At 48.7% G+C, this 19,515-nt stretch overlaps 1 protein-coding gene across 2 annotated transcripts in view; it reads left to right on the top strand.

Annotated features, from left to right (window-relative positions):
* Positions 1–11,579, top strand: part of Cdh13 (cadherin 13) — an 873,206-nt gene extending 861,627 nt beyond the window's left edge. For both annotated transcript variants that reach the window (XM_046434914.2, XM_046434915.2), the window contains exons 12-14: positions 4,119–4,352; positions 6,125–6,343; positions 10,450–11,579. In XM_046434914.2, the coding sequence (XP_046290870.1) occupies positions 4,119–4,352; positions 6,125–6,343; positions 10,450–10,457 (461 nt within the window). In that variant the 3' untranslated portion in view covers positions 10,458–11,579. The remainder of the gene's footprint in view (positions 1–4,118; positions 4,353–6,124; positions 6,344–10,449) is intronic.
* Positions 11,580–19,515: the final 7,936 nt, after the last annotated feature.

Consider the following 19,515-nt stretch of genomic DNA (forward strand, 5'->3'; position numbering starts at 1 on the left):
GTGGACAGTTGCAGAACAATATGAATGTACTTCGCACAGCTATATTTACACTTGGAAGTAGTTGTGTGTATTATATAAGGTGATGATCGCCCTGACACAGGAAGCGGAGGATAACACTTGGTCTATGGAAGAAGGTCTAGACTCACCGAATTTACTTGAGCTTTTGTTAGTCAGCTTTCCATTACTATAACAAAAATACCTGACAAGAACAACTGAGGAACAGAAAAGTCCATTTGGGGCTTCAGCTCTTGATCAGCCAAGTCCACTGCTCTGGACCCAAGGTAAAGCAGAGCATAGTGGCACAAGGGCGTGGTGGGGGAACTCTGCTCAGCTCAGCTGAGAAGCAGAGAGAGAAGCAGGGAGCAGCCAGGGGCAAGGTACAGTCCAAGGCCACCCCCCTGATGACCTGCTTCCTCCAGCCACGCCCCACCTGCCCTCCGTTACCACCCAGTAGCCATTCAGATTGTCAAATCCATCAAGTGGCTTGATCCACTGAAGAGGTTGCGGCTCTCATAAGTTCACCATTTACCCCTGAACACTGCCCGACACTGAGGTTTTCAGGGGACACCTCATGTCCAAACCATAACAGAGCCCATATTGACACTCCTCTAGGCCTCAGCCCAAGACCCCTAAGTGAACACAGCAGGGATCCATGGTCTGAACTGGCACTGAGCCCCACTCTGCTCTTCTGGGGGTGTAGGTGTGTGCCCCTGGCGGCGGGGCCATGACCTTGCTTGGATCCCCACTGAAGACACACTGACGGGAACGGTTCATCTCTCGGGCCTCTTCCAGCCCCCAGCATTATAAAGACAGAAGCCCTGCAAACAGTCACAGCCTCCCCACATTTGGAACTTGGACGTCCTCTGATCCTTAAATAGACTCCGTGAAAACGGGGAGCTGCCTGGGAGGGGAAGCAGCCCCACCGCACACCACCTCAGCGGGTTTGCTCCGACTCGGCTCTTCCCTATTCAGGTAGAAAACCCGAGCTGGGGGCGCACGGCCCTGAGGAAATCTCGGTCCTGGGATTTGGTCACGTTGTCCCGTGGGCAGGGGGCTGCGGAGGGGAGGTGAAGGGGTGAGGGATCTTTACTGGTATCGACAGAATACCTGGACGCCCCCATATTTCCTTGGCCCAGAAACTCTTGGAGCCAACAAGCCCCTGAAGAGCCATCACACGCGCGTTCTCGGTTACATCTGAGTCTGGGGTGCGACTTTTCTCCACCCTGGGCACGAAAACACGGGAAGAACCTCTTTCCCAGAGGATTTTGCGAATCTAGTCTTCACCTCATCACCCAAAGAAAGGCGCTCACTCTACTGACTTGAGAAGAAAGACATCAGCCGCTGGCCTGGGAACACCACCCGGGACAGTGAGGACAGTGGGGTGCTCATCACGTTCACGAAAGGCCGCTCTTCTGGCCGTGTTCAGGTGCTGCTAATGCCTCCCATCCACCCTACCAAATGGCTTTCCTTCGTAATATATTCAAGAGTGAAAAAATGTAATGGATTCTTCTGAGATATTCAATTAGCTCGATAAAAGGAGAAAAATAATTTTTCAATAAAGAAATTTAGCCAAATGACTAAAGCTGGCGGTGGAAAACCAACCTCAAAGTCATTACGCATTTCTTTTGAGTTCTTTCTCCAACAAAAGTGGATGATAGTGCCACGGTGGGAATCAGCCGTCCTTCCAGCCGTTCTTCGTTTCCGAGTTCAGCAGGGATTTGTGGAATGCTCACTCTGAGAGTGTCTTTGGGTGTTGACATGTTTACGTCCCCGCCAGCCCCGCGAGAGCATCTGTCCTCGCGGCTCAGCTTCCCTCAAGGCCGTTTCCTCCCCGTGAAGGACACCAGCTCCCCAGGACACCAGCACCGTCCCTGCAGAATCCCGGGCTGCCCTTGTTCCTCACCCTCGGGGGTCACCCGCACCCATCCATGGGTTGCCTTCTCTTCTGCAGAACCACCAGTGGCCTTTAAAGTTTGGGGTTTCCCAGGGCTGCACCCCACGGGCCTTCTCACTTCCCCCTTGGCATCCGAGCTTGCCAGAGGTCCCAAAACCTCCCTGTGTGGACGGCGCCCGACTCCGACTCAGCTCGGGCTCCTCGCAAGCTGCACACCTCAGCACAGCGTGTTGGCTTTGAGGGGCCACAGCACAACGCCGGGCCCACGGTGCTTCCACCGGCCTCTGCTTGTCCCCTGGCAGCCAGAGCTGAGCTCATAAGGACAAGGCACTTCCCACCTGGTCAGGTTGCCCACGCCATGACCCCTTACCTACTCCATCGCCACCTCCCGGCCAGCAGCCTCTGACCCCTCCTGTCAATACAGTCATGTGTCTTCTAAAAGTGACTCCGATTGTTCCACAACTTCTGGTGGCTTTGTGCCCCCCGAGAAGCAGCACAGGTTCCCGTGACCACCAAGGTCCTCGTGCCCCACCTGCCCTTTCCCGTGTCCCCCTTGTCCCCCCTTCAAGATGCCCCACTGTGGAGGAGCAGACCCACATGGCACCTGGTGACCGTCCACAGATAGCCACCAAGGGAGGGCTCACCCTCAGCGGCCTGGGGTCCTCCGGGTTCCTCGAGGCCCATCTTAGGGCACAGCTGCAGGCCACAGAACTGCTGCTCCAAGCCCGGCTCGTGCCGCAGCCGTGTCACATGCACAGTGTCCACTCCTTCTTCTCCTGCCCCTGTCAGTGAGAAACTAGACCTAAAAGGGTTCCTTTGCAGTTTGCCTGCTGAGCTCGAGAGTCCTGTCTCCCAGCTTCAGTCAGAGATGCCACACCCAGCTGACCCCCGGTGACTCAACAGCTCTGAACTCACCGTGCTTTCGAAACACCGATGGGACACGAGATAAAATTAACCTGGACGGCTGATGAAGTGCCATCAAAGTTGGGTCAATCCCATCTAGTTCCCCTGTGTAAAGTCACAGAGGCTCCTCAATCTAGGATGGGTTACATCCCGATAAAGCCATCGAAAGCTGGAAATTGTCATAAGCCGAAAGCACACATTTACTCACCCACCGGACACTGCAGCACAGCCGGCTGCTCAGAACACGACCCTGCGTACGGTGGGGTCGAATCATTTAAATACAGAGCTGACTTTATGACAGAGTGCCGAGTAGCTCGTGTGATCTATTGAGGTGACAAACAGAAGGACAGGCAGGCCTGCTCCCACACCATCGAGAGTTGAAAAGTCAGGGCTGTGGGGAGACTACTCTAATTTCAGGGGTGCATCAGGTCCTTACGGGAACAAGCCCAGTGTTCACACTTAAAATCTGTGTCCTCCAAATTTGGCTCTAGTTTTGCTGAGTTAAAATCAGAAACCACTAATGAATGGTTTTTCCTGAGAGCAGACTTCTAATGCACAGGTGGACTCAGAGTCAGGCTGAGTCTTACTGACATTCAATACCCTTCCTTTAAGTGAAAGATGGGTGATTATAAGGGCGTCTTGAAATAACGGACCCTAAAAGAAAAAACAGTTCAGGAAATAACTGAAACATTGAAGGAGAAAAGGCTCCAAATGTAAGCTCCAGAGGTTGTATTATGATTGCTTCCACTGCACAGTGGCCAGGAGGAGGATTTATTTCTCATGACTACCCTACCTTCCAAATCTGTCCTGACCTGAGGTTTGGCTGCCCCAGCCACCCAAGGCCCTTTTCCTCCCAAGAGGGAAGGCCCGTGCGTCGGCTGTTGACTCTCTAGTTGGGTCCAGCCACTCCGAAGAACCCTCGGTTCCTGTCCCCGCATTTCTAGCCTTCCTACTGCACCACGTGGCCAGCACCAGGCTTCCCAGACGAAAGGCTTAACTTGAGAAGCAAGGAACGTGACCCTGGTTGTCTTTAATCTTCCAGTGCCTCTCGTGTGTTAAATGACTTTTGGGTCAGAAACTCAGCCTTCCAAATGCAAAGGATTTAGCTGGAAGAATTTTAATCAACAGTCTCAGATATGATTTTAAAAAAATCTTTGTAAACCACTAAACTTTATACCAAAAATGCAATCTATTGCGGTTGGTCCTGCCTGAGACTGCTGATAATTGTGGATGCGAAATGCAGTAAGTATGCACTGCAGAAGTACCGTGTGGTCACCCTCCGGTTCACCAGTTGCCCACTAATGCCTTGCCCCTCCCACAGGCAACCCTCCGGCCACGGGCACCGGGACCCTGCTGATAACCCTGGAAGACGTGAACGACAACGCTCCCTTCATCTACCCCACGGTGGCCGAGGTCTGCGACGATGCCAAGAACCTCAGTGTGGTCATTTTGGGAGCGACAGACAAGGACCTTCACCCAAACACAGATCCTTTCAAGTTTGAGATCCACAAGCCGACCGTCCCTGACCGAGTCTGGAAGATCTCCAAGATCAACAGTAAGTGGCTGGAACCTTGCACCCACCTCCAGGTCTGAACTTCGATTCTCTGCTTCTCTTTCCAAAATGCTCTTCCTCTCCTACTCTCTGGGTTCTCAGGGTTTAAGTTACTCATGCATTGTAGAATGCTGACGGTTTCCTTTGGCATGCATTTATTTATTTGTTTGTTTGTTTATTTATTTATTTATTTTGGTACTGGAGATTGAACCCAGGGGTTCTCAACCACTGAGCTGCACCCCAGCCCTCTTTTTATTTTTTAATTTGAGACAGGGTCTCTCTAAGTTGCTGAGGCTGGCCTCATCCTTGCCATCCTCCTGCCCCAGCCTCCTGAGTCCCTGGGATTACAGGCATGTGCCACTGCACCCAGCTGGACAGTTTTCCTACCAGCAATTGAGTCCAGTCCATTGAAGATCAGTTTCTTATAACTGCAAACATGGAAGTTTCCTCTTCTGCTTCCTGCCCTCTGTTGTGCAGTCTGTCCCCAGCATTCCCATACCAACTGTAGTCTCTGCCACCCATCCTGCCCAAGTGGCCAGTCGTAAGACGGTGGCTCTGGGCTCTCCCTCTCTCCTCTTGGTGTTAATTGAACTCCACGTGGTCTTCCATGTGGCTGTCTTGCACAGAATGCTGGCCAGCCACCCCAGTCTTGAGCCTTAAAAAGCCAGGGCCCCCTGCTTCTCCCCACCTGTCTCTGGGCTCAGAGTCTCCCATCCAGAGAAAGAGAACTGTGAACTTTCCCCAGCACTTTGGAGAGATGCTCCAGGGAGCTCCAGCCTGCATAAGGGACTCAGAACAGAAGGTACTGGACCAAGAAGCTACGGAGTCTTCAGCCTCACTCTAGCTTTATGCTGCAGACTCCCCAGCTGGGGGGTATCATGGGGATCACCTTGGCTGCCATCGTCACCCAGGACCTTCTCTCAGGTCCCCTTCTCTCATTCGTGAAACTTACAGGGCTCTTTCTCCCAGTCTTCCCACATTTGACCCAGCGTTTATCATCTGCCTTATTAATTACGAAGGGGCCCTTTTCCAGGGCCTCACCCACTTTCCTCAATAAATGTGAACCAAGTTCACCTTCTAGAAAAGAAAAAGAAGAAAAAAAAATCCCACATAGGAGCACATCAGATAAACCCTCTGTCCACTGTGCCTCAGTGATGAACTCGTCCTGCTCTTGACCTGGTCAGGATTCGCATTTCACATCAGCGGTAGCATTTTTAGGGGGCAGGGAACGGCCCATCTCATTATGTACAAACGTATCGTACGACTGTGAGCAGACTCTTCTATCACAGAGCCTCCTCCGTGGTGATAGCCCTTGCTCATAGCTCATGTTATTGGAGCCTCTCTCATGCTATTGATTCTATTTGCCTGTTAGTCTATTTTATTGCTTTTTAAAGAATGAATTCTGTTCCACTGATTATTTTTAATTAAAACAGCCCTCCTCTTGTTGGAGGGCTTGGGCTTTCCTTGCTCGTTTCTGTAGCTGTAGCTGATTTTGTGACCATCACCAGTTCTTTCCGACTGGAATTTTCCCATCCAAGAGTCTCTTCCCGACATCCCCCACATCACTCTGCCATTCCACAGGGCATTTGACATGCGGCTTCTGCCACCGAGGAACTGGATTTGTATTTTTACTTGACGTTCCTGGGTTTCAATGTGGGTGCCCCCGTGGCAGGGCTTCTAAGCGCAGGCCTGTCGTGTGGGGTTTCAGTCACCCAAACCTCGGTCTCCACCGGAAGAAGCCTCACCTCTCCCCTGGGGGCTCCTTGTCTTCACAGACACGCACGCCCTGGTCAGCCTGCTTCAGAATCTGAACAAGGCGAACTACAACCTGCCCATCATGGTGACAGATTCAGGGAAGCCGCCCATGACGAACATCACAGATCTCAGGGTACAAGTGTGTTCCTGTAAGAATTCCAAAGTGGACTGCAACGCGGCGGGGGCCCTGCGCTGGAGCCTCAGCCCCGTCCTGCTCCTCTGGCTCTTCAGTCTAGCTTGTGAGTCGGCCCCCACCCCTGTGCATGCGCCCCTGTGGACAGGGACGTCCCCACACTCACAGCCCATTTGTTTTCCCTTCTGATTTTGCTGTTTTTCTGTTGTCGTGTATCTTTCCAAGAAAACTTATCCCAGAAGAAGCATTCCTCTTTGGTTTCTGTCCATAGGATAGAAAATCTTACAAGTAAAAGTGCTCCAGCTAATGTGTAAAGGCCTGCAACCCAGGTGACAAGCAAAGCTTCCTGCAGATGCCACTCAGCTGGAGCTAATGAAAATGCGCCCAGATGGGTGACTGGCCCACCAGGGGCCTGTCTCTGTGTTGTGCAGGACGATCCCTTACAAGGTTAAGGCAGACGCTGTGCCTTTCTAAGAACAGTCCTCCGAAGCCGGGTGGGGGAGGTTGGTATAAGGAAAGATAAATGTATCATTCACATGTCTTCCCGCTGATCAGTAGTAATGAATATGATATAATGAAATACTACTTTAAATAAATGAATCATGCTGGGTAGTACACATGTGAGCACAATGTGAGCAAATCCTGGCCAACTCTTTGCTGCTTGTGGAACGTTAATTAGCACTGTTTCAGCCTTCACAGTTTTTCACAATAGCTATGCATGCTGACTGCAGCACACGTGCCCGTTTTTATAAATAAAGTTTTATTGGAACACAGCCTTGCCCATCCTGGGACGTCTGCTTTCCACTACAGCAGCAGAAATGAAGTCTTGTGAAAGAGGCTGTGTGGCCTACAAAGCCAAGAACACTTACTATCAGACCTTTATAGAAAGGGCACCAGCAGCCACTGCCTGCTGTAAGGCATCCTCCATAAGGGGCCTGAGGTCATGGGCACAGACCACACCTGTCACACAGCATGGGAGGAAGAAGTGGGGTTCTCTCCTCCCCTCAGAAAAGATTCGGATCCCAGTAGACTAGCATTATCCAGGAGACTTTCTTCTCTATCTCCTTCATTGATTGGGTGATTTGATCCCCGTTAGCCTGGAAAGGTCCCTGGGCTAGTGAGCTACGGAGCCAGCAGTCGCCATTAGACCACCTACTCCTTGGAGATAGATGAGAAAGCACGTGCATTCAGTATGATGTTGTAGCTGGCTTTATTGCAACTGAGAGGTGAACAGAAGGAGCTGTAGGTCCTTCTTTGACTTCTAAAAATAAAGGAAATAAAACTAATAACATTGAGGGTAAAAAAAAAAGGAAATGAGATTATTGTTACTGTGAATTTTGTTGTATAAATTATATACTGATAACACTGGGGAGTTGATTCTTCCCTCAGCGCCCACCCGGAGTAGCAGACAGCTTGTGGCGAGGCTGCGTCTGTAGTTTCCAGCACAGCTCGGTGTGGGCTGACACGGGCAGTCTTAAGAGACTCGTCCAGAAACCTTTCTGACCATTGCTTTTGCCTTATTAATCAGAAATAGCAAGAATAGAAAAGGAGATCAGTGAACCGTTTTAACTAGTACCAAAATCCAATGTCTCTGTAGTGGGGTGTGGGCTGGTGGAGAGCCAAAGACAGCTCATTTTACTCCCCTGAAATTTCTCATTTGTTTTTTTTAACTAATGCATTATTTGCATACAATAAAATCCACCTGGTTTAAGGGTACAGTTTGATGAATTGTGTTGACCATCCTCAATCACGAGCCACACCCCAATCGAGAGAGTTCCCTTTGCTATTGATCCTTTCCCACCGCCAGGCCCTCACTGATCTGCTGTCTCTAATGATAATTTTGCCTGTTCTAGAATTTCCCAGGGTGCATCACTATTCTGTTCCTTTTTATTGTGAAGCATGTTGCAGGCAGAAGCAGAGCCCGAAGAGGCTCGGAACATGAGTAGAACGGGCCATCCTCTGCCTGCAGGTGGCCCCAGGTCATGCTTTGTAGAGCAGCCATGGTCCCTTCAAGTGATCTGACTGCATGGACAATGATAGGTGAGGGATTTCTAGGTGCCACGCACATGCAAGCAAGAGCTTTACATAAATTACATAGATTACCTCGTGTAATCATCTCAGCACGGCTAGGAGGTAGGATCATTTACATTATGGTCTAAATTGACTTAAGACGGGGATTGGAGACTCTAATTTGAAAACAAAGGGCTGGAGACTAATTTAGTGGATTTTATTCAGTCCAAAATTTGTTTTAATTTTTAACCAATTTGCCCCCTAAGGGACAGTTGGAAATGTCTAGAAACAGTTCTCATCGTGATATCTGGGAAGATGCTGCTAGCGGCACCTAGTGGACAGAGGCCAGGGCGCTGCTGAGCATCTGCAGCGCACAGGACACCTCAGCGCCAGAGGCATCCACCCCAAGGTCACCAGAAGCCTGCCTCCCAGGGTCTCTAGAAACAGTGAGATTTGGGAGGCAGCCCAGCCTTGAACAGTCAAACAGCTTGTGACCATTTAGAAAAGAAAAAGGACTGAGTGTCCAACTACAGAACCTCTGAAGGATGTTCCTCCTTTTGCTCATTCAAAAATGCTCCATATTTCACAACTGTCTTGCAATCTAGCTGCAAATGAGACCCATCCCTTGTGGCAAATCTAAGTGCCACATCAAAACCTAGAAATTGTGAGCAGAATGGAGGCCATCTTCAGGGGGCCCTTGTGGGCAGAGGCAGGACGACGGATTGCAGGTAGCTGACAGAGGCTGGTGCGCTCGTGCATGCCACCCACAGTCTGACAGGTCCCCTCCTCTCACTCTCCTGATGGCACAGGACTCTCTGTAACAGAAGCCCGGCGTGGAGGGCTCTGACAACTGGCACTGGAGACAGGATGGTTTCCACTGCTTAGAGAAACCCCGCTCCTGGCTGGAATCCAGTGCTCAGCTCTGCGGGAGCTGCTTGGGCTTGGAAGTGCTTGCAGGGAATGAGGCAGAAGGAAATGCTTCACCTCAGCTGGATCTGGGCATCCTCAAGGAGCGCCTCCCGGCTGACAGCTGAGCTGGGTAGAGCAACAGTCTCCATCACTGGGCCCGTCCTCTCAGGGGACCTGAAGAAGTGGCCAGGAGCAGGAACTGGGCTACTGGGCTGCTATACACACCTTACGTGCATGTCACCCTCTGTGACCTTTTCCATTGAGTGACATGCTCTCACAGCCCACAACTCTGCTACACGGTGCCTCTTGTCCCCTGGGAGCACAGTGCTGCATACCTGTAGTTGGTTGATAATGGCTTTCAAAGATGTCCTCTTTCTGACCCCTGGATCCAGGAAACATGGCATCCTACCTGGTAAAAGAGACTTTGCAGGTTATTAAGCCAAGGGTGGTAAGATGGGTGGTGGCCTTGAGTTAGCCAGGTGAGCCAATATCATCACAAAGTCCTCACAAGAGGGACAAGGAAATATTGGTTATATAAGCCGCGTGATGGTGAAAACAGAGGCAGAATTAGAGAAGATGCTATGCTGTAGGCTTTGAAGGATGGGGATGCGGACATCTGAAGAGGCTGGGAAAGGCCAGCAGGCAGACAGAACCAGCCCTGCTAACACTGAGTTCGCTCTGTAAGACTCATCTTGGACTCATGACCTCCAGAACTGTCAAATATATCTGTGTTGACTTAAGCCACAACATTTGTGGCCATATGTTACCACAGTAATAAAAAACAAGCATAACATTCTGTGACCAAATATATATATATGAGACAATCATCAGTATCTTAGCTGCAGGTCCCCTTGCTCAGCATTTAGCACCGCTGTGCTAATGTGCATGACTAGGCTCATTGGTAGCAAGGCTAATTGCGACTGTTGGCCTCAGAGGAGGGATTTGGCATCTGAAGTCATCATTAACGTTTTCAAAGAAATTCAGTGTGTGTGTGTGTGTGTGTGTGTGCGCGCGCGTGCGCGCGCGTGCTGGGGATGGAACCCAGGGCCTCATGCATGCTAAGCATAAGTTCTGCCTCTAAGCTGCACCCCCAGCCCCAAGTCCAGCTTCTTAACACATAAACCAGCAGCACCATTATTCTCTCTTCAAATGTCATGCTAGAGAGAAAAAATAAATTCCCCAAGGTGGTGCGGTGTTTGTTACAGCTTGTCAATCACTTATCCAGTGTTTAGCTAAAATGTTTTGAATTAAGTTGTGATATCCGCGACCTAACTCTGAGCCTTTTCCATTCAGGTCTGTGAGAACTCCTGACATCTGAAGCTTGACTCCCAAGTTTCCATAGCAACAGGAAAAAGAAAAAAAAAAAAAAAAAACCTATCCAAATCTGAAGATTGCCGTTTACAGCTATTGAACTTCACAACTAGGCCTCAATTGTTCCAGGTTTCCATTTTCTTTGCGATTTCACTTAGTCTGTACTTCACCATTTTGACAGCATCTTCCTTCCTCCTTTAATTAATGGATCCTCTGAATTTTCCCTGAGTGTTTATAGATCATGACATAGAACTTGACCTTTGGGAGCAGGAACAATGACTACTTTTTCTGATGTGTTGACACGTTGCTAGCCCCTGCTCCTCACATCCAGCTGTGTCTGTGGGTGCGTATCTGTATATGTATGCGTATCTGTCTGTGTATATACACGGTATTTATAGAGAGAGACTATACAGGAGAAGCCTAGTTTTGATATGCCATTCTTCCTTGAAAGGTTAAACAGAGGGGGCAGAAGCTGAGATAGCTAAACCTCCAAGGCCTCAGTAAAAACCTTGGCACAAGTACAGGCCGCCGAGCAGTCACCTCTGTCCTGAAGCCACATCCCCACCAGCCCACTCGGTTTGAAGGCTGAATGCTGAATGACCAGCGGGCAGGTCCCTAGAGAGGCAGGGCAGAGAAGGAAGTCCTTTCTCATTAGTGTGAGGACCGCCACCAACTCCCACTGCCACCAAATGCCGTGATCCTGAGCCATGGCGGTGAGGGCAGAGCAGGAAACCGTGCCATCCCGTGCCAAGGAGGGGCTGCCACACTCCTTCACGGACACCAATGTGCATTGGTGTGCAGCCTGAACCCACAGTCCCGCTGGCTCTTGTGGCGACTAGGATCATGGTGGAGAACCTCCCCTCTGTGCTATGTGCACGACTGCAAATGCCATCACAGAGGTGAGACGTGCATACCAAGAGGCCAACAGGTACCATCTTGTATACACATATATGCCCACATGTATAGACATTTATGCACATAAACACCGTTCGTTTCATGTATACAGGCATAAAATAGAGTAAATACAGGTAGTTTTAAAAGTACCCTTTTGTGTGAATTGACTACCGTTGTTTGCAAACCTGAAAATAAAAGACGTTCATTATGTATGAGAAGTAATTGATTTTTATTCTGTGAGCATGTAAAAGTAAGAGGAAAGTTAGTGCTTGTACTAAGATCATCTTCTTGTTGATAAACTGTAAATGAACCATCTGAGCTCACACCAAATTTTTCTATCAAATAAAACTAGTGACAGCCTGTGGCTTTTTATTAGAGCTTGCCACGAGCTAGGGTAAGGTAAGTGTCTTAGCATATTTTAATGCGGTTGCTTACTAAAGGTTTTAACCACACACACACATGCACACCCATGCTTTCTTATGCAATCTATGTTTGCCCTGTGCTTTTCAGTTAGCCTTTTGTAGGAAGTAGAAGTCACATGTTGTCTTTGTTGTAGTGAAATTATGCAGATAGAGTTCCATATATTGTATTTGTTTCAATAGTAAATCTTTTGGGAACATATAGAATGCAGAGATTTTTTTTCCATTAAAATAAATGGGTATTGGTGGTTAAAACTGCTGGGCAGTAGCTTTTCTCTGATTTTATGTGTGTCTAATATCACTGATACCAGGTCTTGTCTTGGTGAAGTTCACAGTTTTGAGCACCGGGGCCTCTGCACTCCCTGTTGGGGGGGGTGGGTCTGGGAAGCCAGAAGCACCAGCTCACCGCTGGTCTTGGGCACCTTACTCACGTCACCATGACTGAAAAGTTGGTGGCAACTCACAGACAAGGGCACTGTTCTCAAGTTGATGACCATATTTAGCAGTCAGTGATGTGTCCATAGTCCCAAGACATGGGGATCTTCTCTTGAATAAGTCCCAGTGCTTAATCAGGGGACATCACACCTTCAACATGACATGACCATTATCCACCAGTGCAAGACACCACGCAGGGCAGGGACTCTAAGTCTGCACATGCACATCTTATAAGATTTCCCCCTTGGGCTTTAGAGGGCACAACCATCTGCCTCCTGGTGCACCTCACTGCCCTCCTGCTGCTGGGCCAGGGGAGAATGTTCACCCTTGAACGACCCAAGGAGGACCCAGCCACAGCCAGGTGGTAGACAGCCTGACCCACCTCCCACCTGACAATCAGAAAGCTCACCCACCAGCTGACCTTGAGCCATCTCCAGGGGGAAATACGGAAGGAAACAAAGGGTAAGGCTCTTGCTTCTCTCCCAAGCCAAGACCTCCTGTCCTTGTGAAGGCCACAGAGGCGACACCACTTAGCTTGGAGTGGAGAAGAGCTTGTGGGCCCCTTTCCTCATGGACAGGTAGAACTCACCTCAACTCTTCCTTATCAGGATGGAGATATTTCCATAGCATTGCTCTTCCTAATCCTTCCCAAAGAAGAGAAAAACAGGTGGATTTCAGAAGCCTAAGTGGAGTGTGTCCGGGATGGCAGGAGGTCTCAACATGCTAGGACGTGTTATATTGTTACCAAATGCACAAGTAGAGCTGAAACGGGATTTTACTGTCCCCTAGCATTTCTCTATGTCCACATTACTTTCTAAGAAGTCTAGTAAGAGCAAGAAACTACTTTCCCAGTTACTGAGCCCAAGACTGGGGATTTAATTTCCATGAGCCATGGCCACACTTTGCTTCTTTTTACGAGCACATCAACCCCCCTAGCTGACCCAAAATTACATTTTCCTTCCATTTTACATGACAAATTAATTATAACAGATCATTTATTTCAATAAGAATATGCAAGCGTTGTCTAATTTTGATCAGAGTCACTTCCAGAGCTGCAAGTTCTCCAAATGAGCGTCACTTCAGGCAGATACACCTGCTGCACCCCTCGGCCAATGCCAGCTAATCTGAACATCACAGCAAAATAAATCCAGTTAATTTTCATGGTAGGTATCAAATAAGGCTTTTACTCTTAAAGAACATTGTAGGAATTATGATAGCTCATCTCGGACTTTCAAAATGTCCTTTTACACAGTCTGATGGATGGAATAATCATTGATCATCAAAGTTACAGAGTAGATGAAATTGTTTTTCAGCCAAAACAGATAAATTGGATCCTGAATTTGGGATGTGACAAGTCAAATACTGTTAATAAGTCTGCGTTGGACGCTGGGCTCAGTGTGGTCCCACCCACAATCAAGCTGTCCAGATGATGGAGAGAAAAGCAGTCTACGCTTCTGGGCTGTGTGGACAGGGAACAAGAGGTGATTGGCAGTAATGATTGTTTCCCTGTTGGCTGCCTGTTCCGAGGCCTCTCCACACAAAGCTCTTCCTGTGTAGGTCAGCTCAGCCACACAACAGCCACACTCCGCAACAACAGTCACCTCCCTGATTAGACGAGAAGGAAGAGGAGACTCCAAGCAGCCAAATGCTTGTGAAGGCAAGCAGTTGCCAGAACCAAAACCCAGGCCCCTGGCTCCGGGACTCCTGCTCTTCCCGACACATACAGTGCCACTCCTAACTCAGCCTCAAAACCAGACTGAAGGCCTGGCGCAGACCAGGAACAGTCTGCAGCCTGGGCTGCAGGGGCTCTCTGTCCAGCCAGCTTCCTCCTACCAGGCACCTCTTACCAAGGCTCTCTACCATGAAATGCCTGGTGCTTTCTAATTCTGATAATGTTCTTGAAAAACTGTTAACAATATTCTAAGTTAATATTGGAACCTTAGAAAAATTTTCTATGCAAGATATCATAACTTCTTGAGTATCCCTGCCCCTTCCTTTCCATGGCTGGATAGCAAGTATGAAGAAGCTTCTGCCAGATTAATTCAGTACCTTGATTAGCCAAAAGTAAATTCACGTTCCCCAAGTGCCCATCCACTTCCAACCTACGGAGGCAGGGGAACCTGAGCAAGAAGGTGGCGTGGGATTTCCAAGAGTCCCGACTGTGCTTGGTTACAGGCACAATTCAAGTAAGACATTTTCAACAGGGTCTCCAGGGAGTTTCTGGTTTTATAAAATGTAGCCCAGTCATCTGTCCAGGTACATTTGCCTTCAGCATGAGTGGACAGATCAACCACACCAACTGGAAAGGTGGCCAAGAGACAAACCCCGCCACTGCTTCTGTTGGTGACCAAATCACCCAGTGAGGGGGCTGCACCTTTCACACAGACCACCTACCCGCTCTTCTCTTCTTCACTGACCTTTGATACCTCTCTGAATTGAATGAGAAATGCTTTCCTAATCGTTTTCCTAATTGTTCGTGTGAAGTAATTAGCAATTCTTTCACTATCTCAAACCTGTTACTGGCTGGGGATACAGCTCAGCTGGTAGAGTGCTTGCCCCACATGCAAAAGCCCCTGGGTTCAGTCCCCAGCACCTGTCACCCTTCCTGGAGTTCCCATGGCTGATGTGCTAGTCTGCTACTAAGAAAATTCTCCAGCTGTGACTGTATTCCACACACGTATGTACCAGTTTTAGAGACAGAGTAAAACGGTGGGATGGGGCATGAGAATGACGATTTCAGATATGAACCTGAATTCTATAAATTAAGAATAAACCTATAAACAGAAATAACTCGCCAAATTGAGTAAGCAGAAAAGCCTCCTTCTGTCTTATGTTCACCTCCCTTATAGGAGGGTTGCTGAGCTAACCACGCCTTTGGTCCATTTGGCTAGACCTGCTCAGGGCAGGGTGATGGTGAGACACAGCCCCGGAGTAAGAATAAAGTCGTTCTGCATGGATAACACGCAGCAGTGGGATTACTGAGGGTCAAAGGCAAGGCTACAGAACAAAACCCGTTGTCAAGCACATGTCGGTGCTGTTGATGGAAAAACATTACTTGTCCCTCCTGAAATCAAAATTTTCAGAGATTTTTAAATGCACTTGTTCATAAATACCCAAAAGGGATAATAATTTATCTTCTTCAAATATTCAACTTGATCGCAGGTGCCAATCTTTCAAGCCCTGGTTGCTGAACTTGACAGTTTATGAGCTATAAATGGGCAGTTGCTCTATTGCGTAGTTGCAAATGAATTTGTTGCTTGTTTGTGAAACATTCAAGTCATGGTTATGGGGAATTCCATCCCATGTGCATGGCCTAGACAAGCTTCAAAACTGTGAGGTCCAAATACAGTGACCAAGCAAAAGAACACAGCTTCTAGCAGTGCTTGAGTTAACCTGTAGCGTTTAGGGACTGTGACAAAGTCAAGTGCTGTCAGCTTAAGAATCAGCAATTCTTCCTTCATATTAGGCAAGTCCTTCTCATGTGGAAAAACAGACAGATGGCAGCTAGATAGACAGCAAGAAGCGTGGAGAGATACCGAACAAGAAAGAGAAGAGGAAAGCGTTCATACTTAACTTTGGTTGGTTTGTTTAGTTTTGGGATCTGGGGATTTAACCCAGGGACGCTTACCACTGAGCCACATTCCCAGCCCTTTTTATTTTTTAGTTTTTTGAGACAGGGTCTCTCACTAAGTTGCTTAGGGCCTTGCTAAGTTGCTGAGGCTGGCTTCAAACTTGCAATCCTCCTGCCTCAGCTTCCCAAGTCTCTGGGATTTCAGCAGGCACCATCACACCCAGCTAAGTGTTCATTGAGTAAATGCCTCCTATGGAATAGACACTTCATGTATTTATATTTGTATGTACATATTACACTACACATCGAGTATATAATTTATATGTAATGTACATATACATACGTGTACATGTAATCACACAATTCATGCAACATAAAATAGACACTGTCCCCATTCTACAGATGAAGACTCTGATGCTCACAGTTAAAATTCTCATGTGCTAGGAGTCATACCTGCTGAATGGTGGGCATGACCCCACTCTGGTACTTTTTCTGCTGACCCTATGACAGCACCACCACATATGCCACTAGGAACAAAATGATGAGCTGGTGCCATCACACACCACACGTGAAAGTGGCAATGACTAAATAAACCTGGACCAGCAGGCCAAGCAGAAGAGAAGAAACCCGAACTTGTGCCAATGGCTGTCTTCCTCCTGGTAGTCTGTCTCCAGGAGACTGCTAGTTTGGGTAAATAAATACGAAACAATTTCTTGGCAGCCAGTCACGGAGACACTAATTTAGAAAATTGCCTCAAATGAACATAAGCAGTATAAACCAACACTCCAAACCACCAGCACAGCAATCTACAAGATCAGGACACCATTGATCAACGCGCTTCCTCAGGAAAACGAGTTCTCGGGCCTTCTGTAGACAGCCGGGGAGGCCAAGGCCCCCCCTCGCCTTTGTGCAGTGCAGCAGGTGCACTCAGCAGAATCCAGCCAAGCCTGGTTCTCACGGGTGTCCCAGCCAAGAGGATGGCACTGGGATGATGGTGCTTCCAAAGTAAATCTGCCCAGGCTGGGCTGTTTTCTCTGACCAAGCCCTGCATCTGGCCCTGGGCGAGGCCTGCATGGGTGGATGGTGAGTTCTGGCCCCCAGGGTCCTCCTGCCAGCAGGGCTGCCCTGGAGGATTGCTCCACATACAACAGGAACCCAGCACCCACAGGAATCGCACACCATCCTACCTGAGCTCAGTCCCCCAGAAGCCACCAGATATCCCCCATTCAGCAACACTTCCCCATGCTTCTCCTTTTCAAATAACAGAACCAGGTACCATCAAAGCCAACACACACTCGTTTCCCTTTCACTCCCCGTCTTCTCCTATGGCAGAATTTGCAGGCTTTAATCCCACGAGGGTGTGTTCACAATTCAGCCACATCCCTGCCCCCCACCCCTCACTCACTCACACTGCACTTCAAAATGCCAGCCAGGCCTCAGCCACAACCCCAGTGTCAAACTAGATAATTTGAAATGCATGATTTTGCTTAAATTTATTTTTTTAAACTGCACATCACTAAGAATAAAAAAAAAAAAGTCACTTGGCCACTAAGATAGCAATCAAAATAAATACAATGAAAAGCAAAAAAAAAAAAAAAAGAGAGAGAGAGAGAGAGAATAATTGCCTGTTAAGTAGATACTATGTCTACTCAAGACACGGGGATGAGACTCTTGTTCAAAGGAAAGGTGAATAAATCGGGGTTCAAGAGGTCTCAAAGACATAGTGAAGTCCAGTGAGACTCTTCGTCACAAACACCCAAGAGCTGAAGGTGGAATTAGGAGATGCTGCTGTGTAGGTCACACTGTGTGACGTCAAGTCCACGGATCATCCAGAATCATCTGAATAGCAACAAAAGGAACAAGAGTACGTCAGGAGACAGGTCCAGAACGGCCAGTGACCTGTCCTTCTCTTTCTGGAGCCCGGGCTGTGAAGCAGAAGCTCCAGGAGGGCCCAGATCCTTCGGGGTTCACCTTGGACGGGGGGGGGGGGTTTCCATTTACTTTTCCACTTTCATCTGCTGAGAGGAGAACCCCAGGAAGCAGGAAGTGAGGCAAAGAAGCAAGCTCTGGAGTTGATGGCAGAGAACTCCGTCCAGGACCCAGGACTCTGCCTTAGATGAATACACAGCCCTGCAGGTGAGGAAGGGCGTGTCCTCCTGAGACAGAAAGGCCTGAAGTCACACAGGTGCTACCACAGTACTTGTGACGGGACGCAAAGGAGACTAAGGGATTTTGACTGAGAGTCTGTTTCCCCCATAGGTAAGGTCATCCTCTGAGTGAGGGGACTCAAACAGTGGGTTTGGGGAGCCTGGAAAGGTTTGGAATGGCCATGAAGGGCCAGGAGCCTGAGCCACCCAGGCCTCCAGCAGGATGAGGTCTCCTACTGTGAAAGCCAAGGGCAGGCTCCCCCAGCTGCCTGCCGCCACCTGAGAGAAAAACTGCAAGGTGAGCAGCAGCTCAGACCCAGGGGCGGGGCCTAACAGAGCCGCCTCGATGCAACCAGAAAGAACAAGTTGGAACTTCTCTAAGCCCTGCCACGCTGTGATCGCTCCTGCTCTGCTTGCTGGAGGCCAACACACAAAACCTCAAGTTGCACGCAGCAATATGTGCATGGACACCTGCCTTAGTGTGTCCCCAAGAAAGGAGTGTGGAGAAGGGTCTGGCTTGAACCAAAAAGCTGCTCTAAAAGCACTGGGATAAGCTCCCATAAAACCAAGCCACGTTGAAAGGGGAAAAGAGAATCACAACATGCAATTAACCTAGAAAGAGGGAAAAAATGCTAAGAGGAGGTAAAGACAACTCCGGCCCTACAATGAAAGTTAAACGTAAGGGTTGCTCTGAACTGAAGTTTGAAAGGTAACTGCCAACACCTCACGCTACAGTCGTTTGGTTAATGTGAGCCAGGTTCAGGATGTCCCCATGAAGCACTACCAGCCACCACAGTCAGCCAGTGAGGTTCTTGGGTAAAGTAGCTATTTAACTTAGTCTCCATGCAGAGAAGGCATGCCGCCTTCTCTTTTAAGTGCAAAAAGTACATAATTAAATAAAGTGTTAAGTCTGTTTGTTATTTATGCAAAGAAAATGTCAATCTCTGTTTAAAAGAAAAAAAAATCCTCAGTATCCCCCCAGAAGGAAGGAGAGAAAGCAAGAAAGGAATAAAGAGGTTAACTCACTCCAGGTCCTGGGACTAATTCGTGTTCTTGCATTGCTTGAGACCAGATCTTACTAGAATCCCTCTCCAGGTTCTGGGTGATCAGCTCCAAGCCAAGAAGCCTGAGGCCCTACTAGGCCTTGGTACACACTAACCGACACTTTTGGAAACTCTGTAAGCTAACACAAGTGGGTACTGTGGGTACCACCACATGTTGTTAAGGTTGTGTCACTTTACCAACCACTTTGGGTTGAACTGAATCTCCCCAGACAAGACCTGTCCAAGTCCTAGCCCTCAGTAGCTCAGAACGTGACATGGTTTGGAAATAGGGCAATTACAGATATTATTAGTTAAGAAGGAGTCATACTGGATTTAGGATGGGCCCTTAATCCAAACAGTCCAGGGTCTTTATAAGAGAGACACAAGCACTGGGTCAGAGGCCATGTGAAAACAGAAGCAGAGATGCATCTATAGGCTAAGGAATGCCAAGGACGCTGGCTATCCCCAGAAGCTAGGAGAGGGATGCAGACAGGGCTTCCCTCAGCAGGAGCAGACCTGCCTAACCCCAGGAGTTCACG

Source organism: Marmota monax, unplaced genomic scaffold, assembly GCF_021218885.2.
Source record: "Marmota monax isolate L192 unplaced genomic scaffold, Marmota_monax_Labrador192_F-V1.1 WCK01_AAM20220418_F8-fsc00024, whole genome shotgun sequence".
Lineage (NCBI taxonomy): Eukaryota > Metazoa > Chordata > Mammalia > Rodentia > Sciuridae > Marmota > Marmota monax.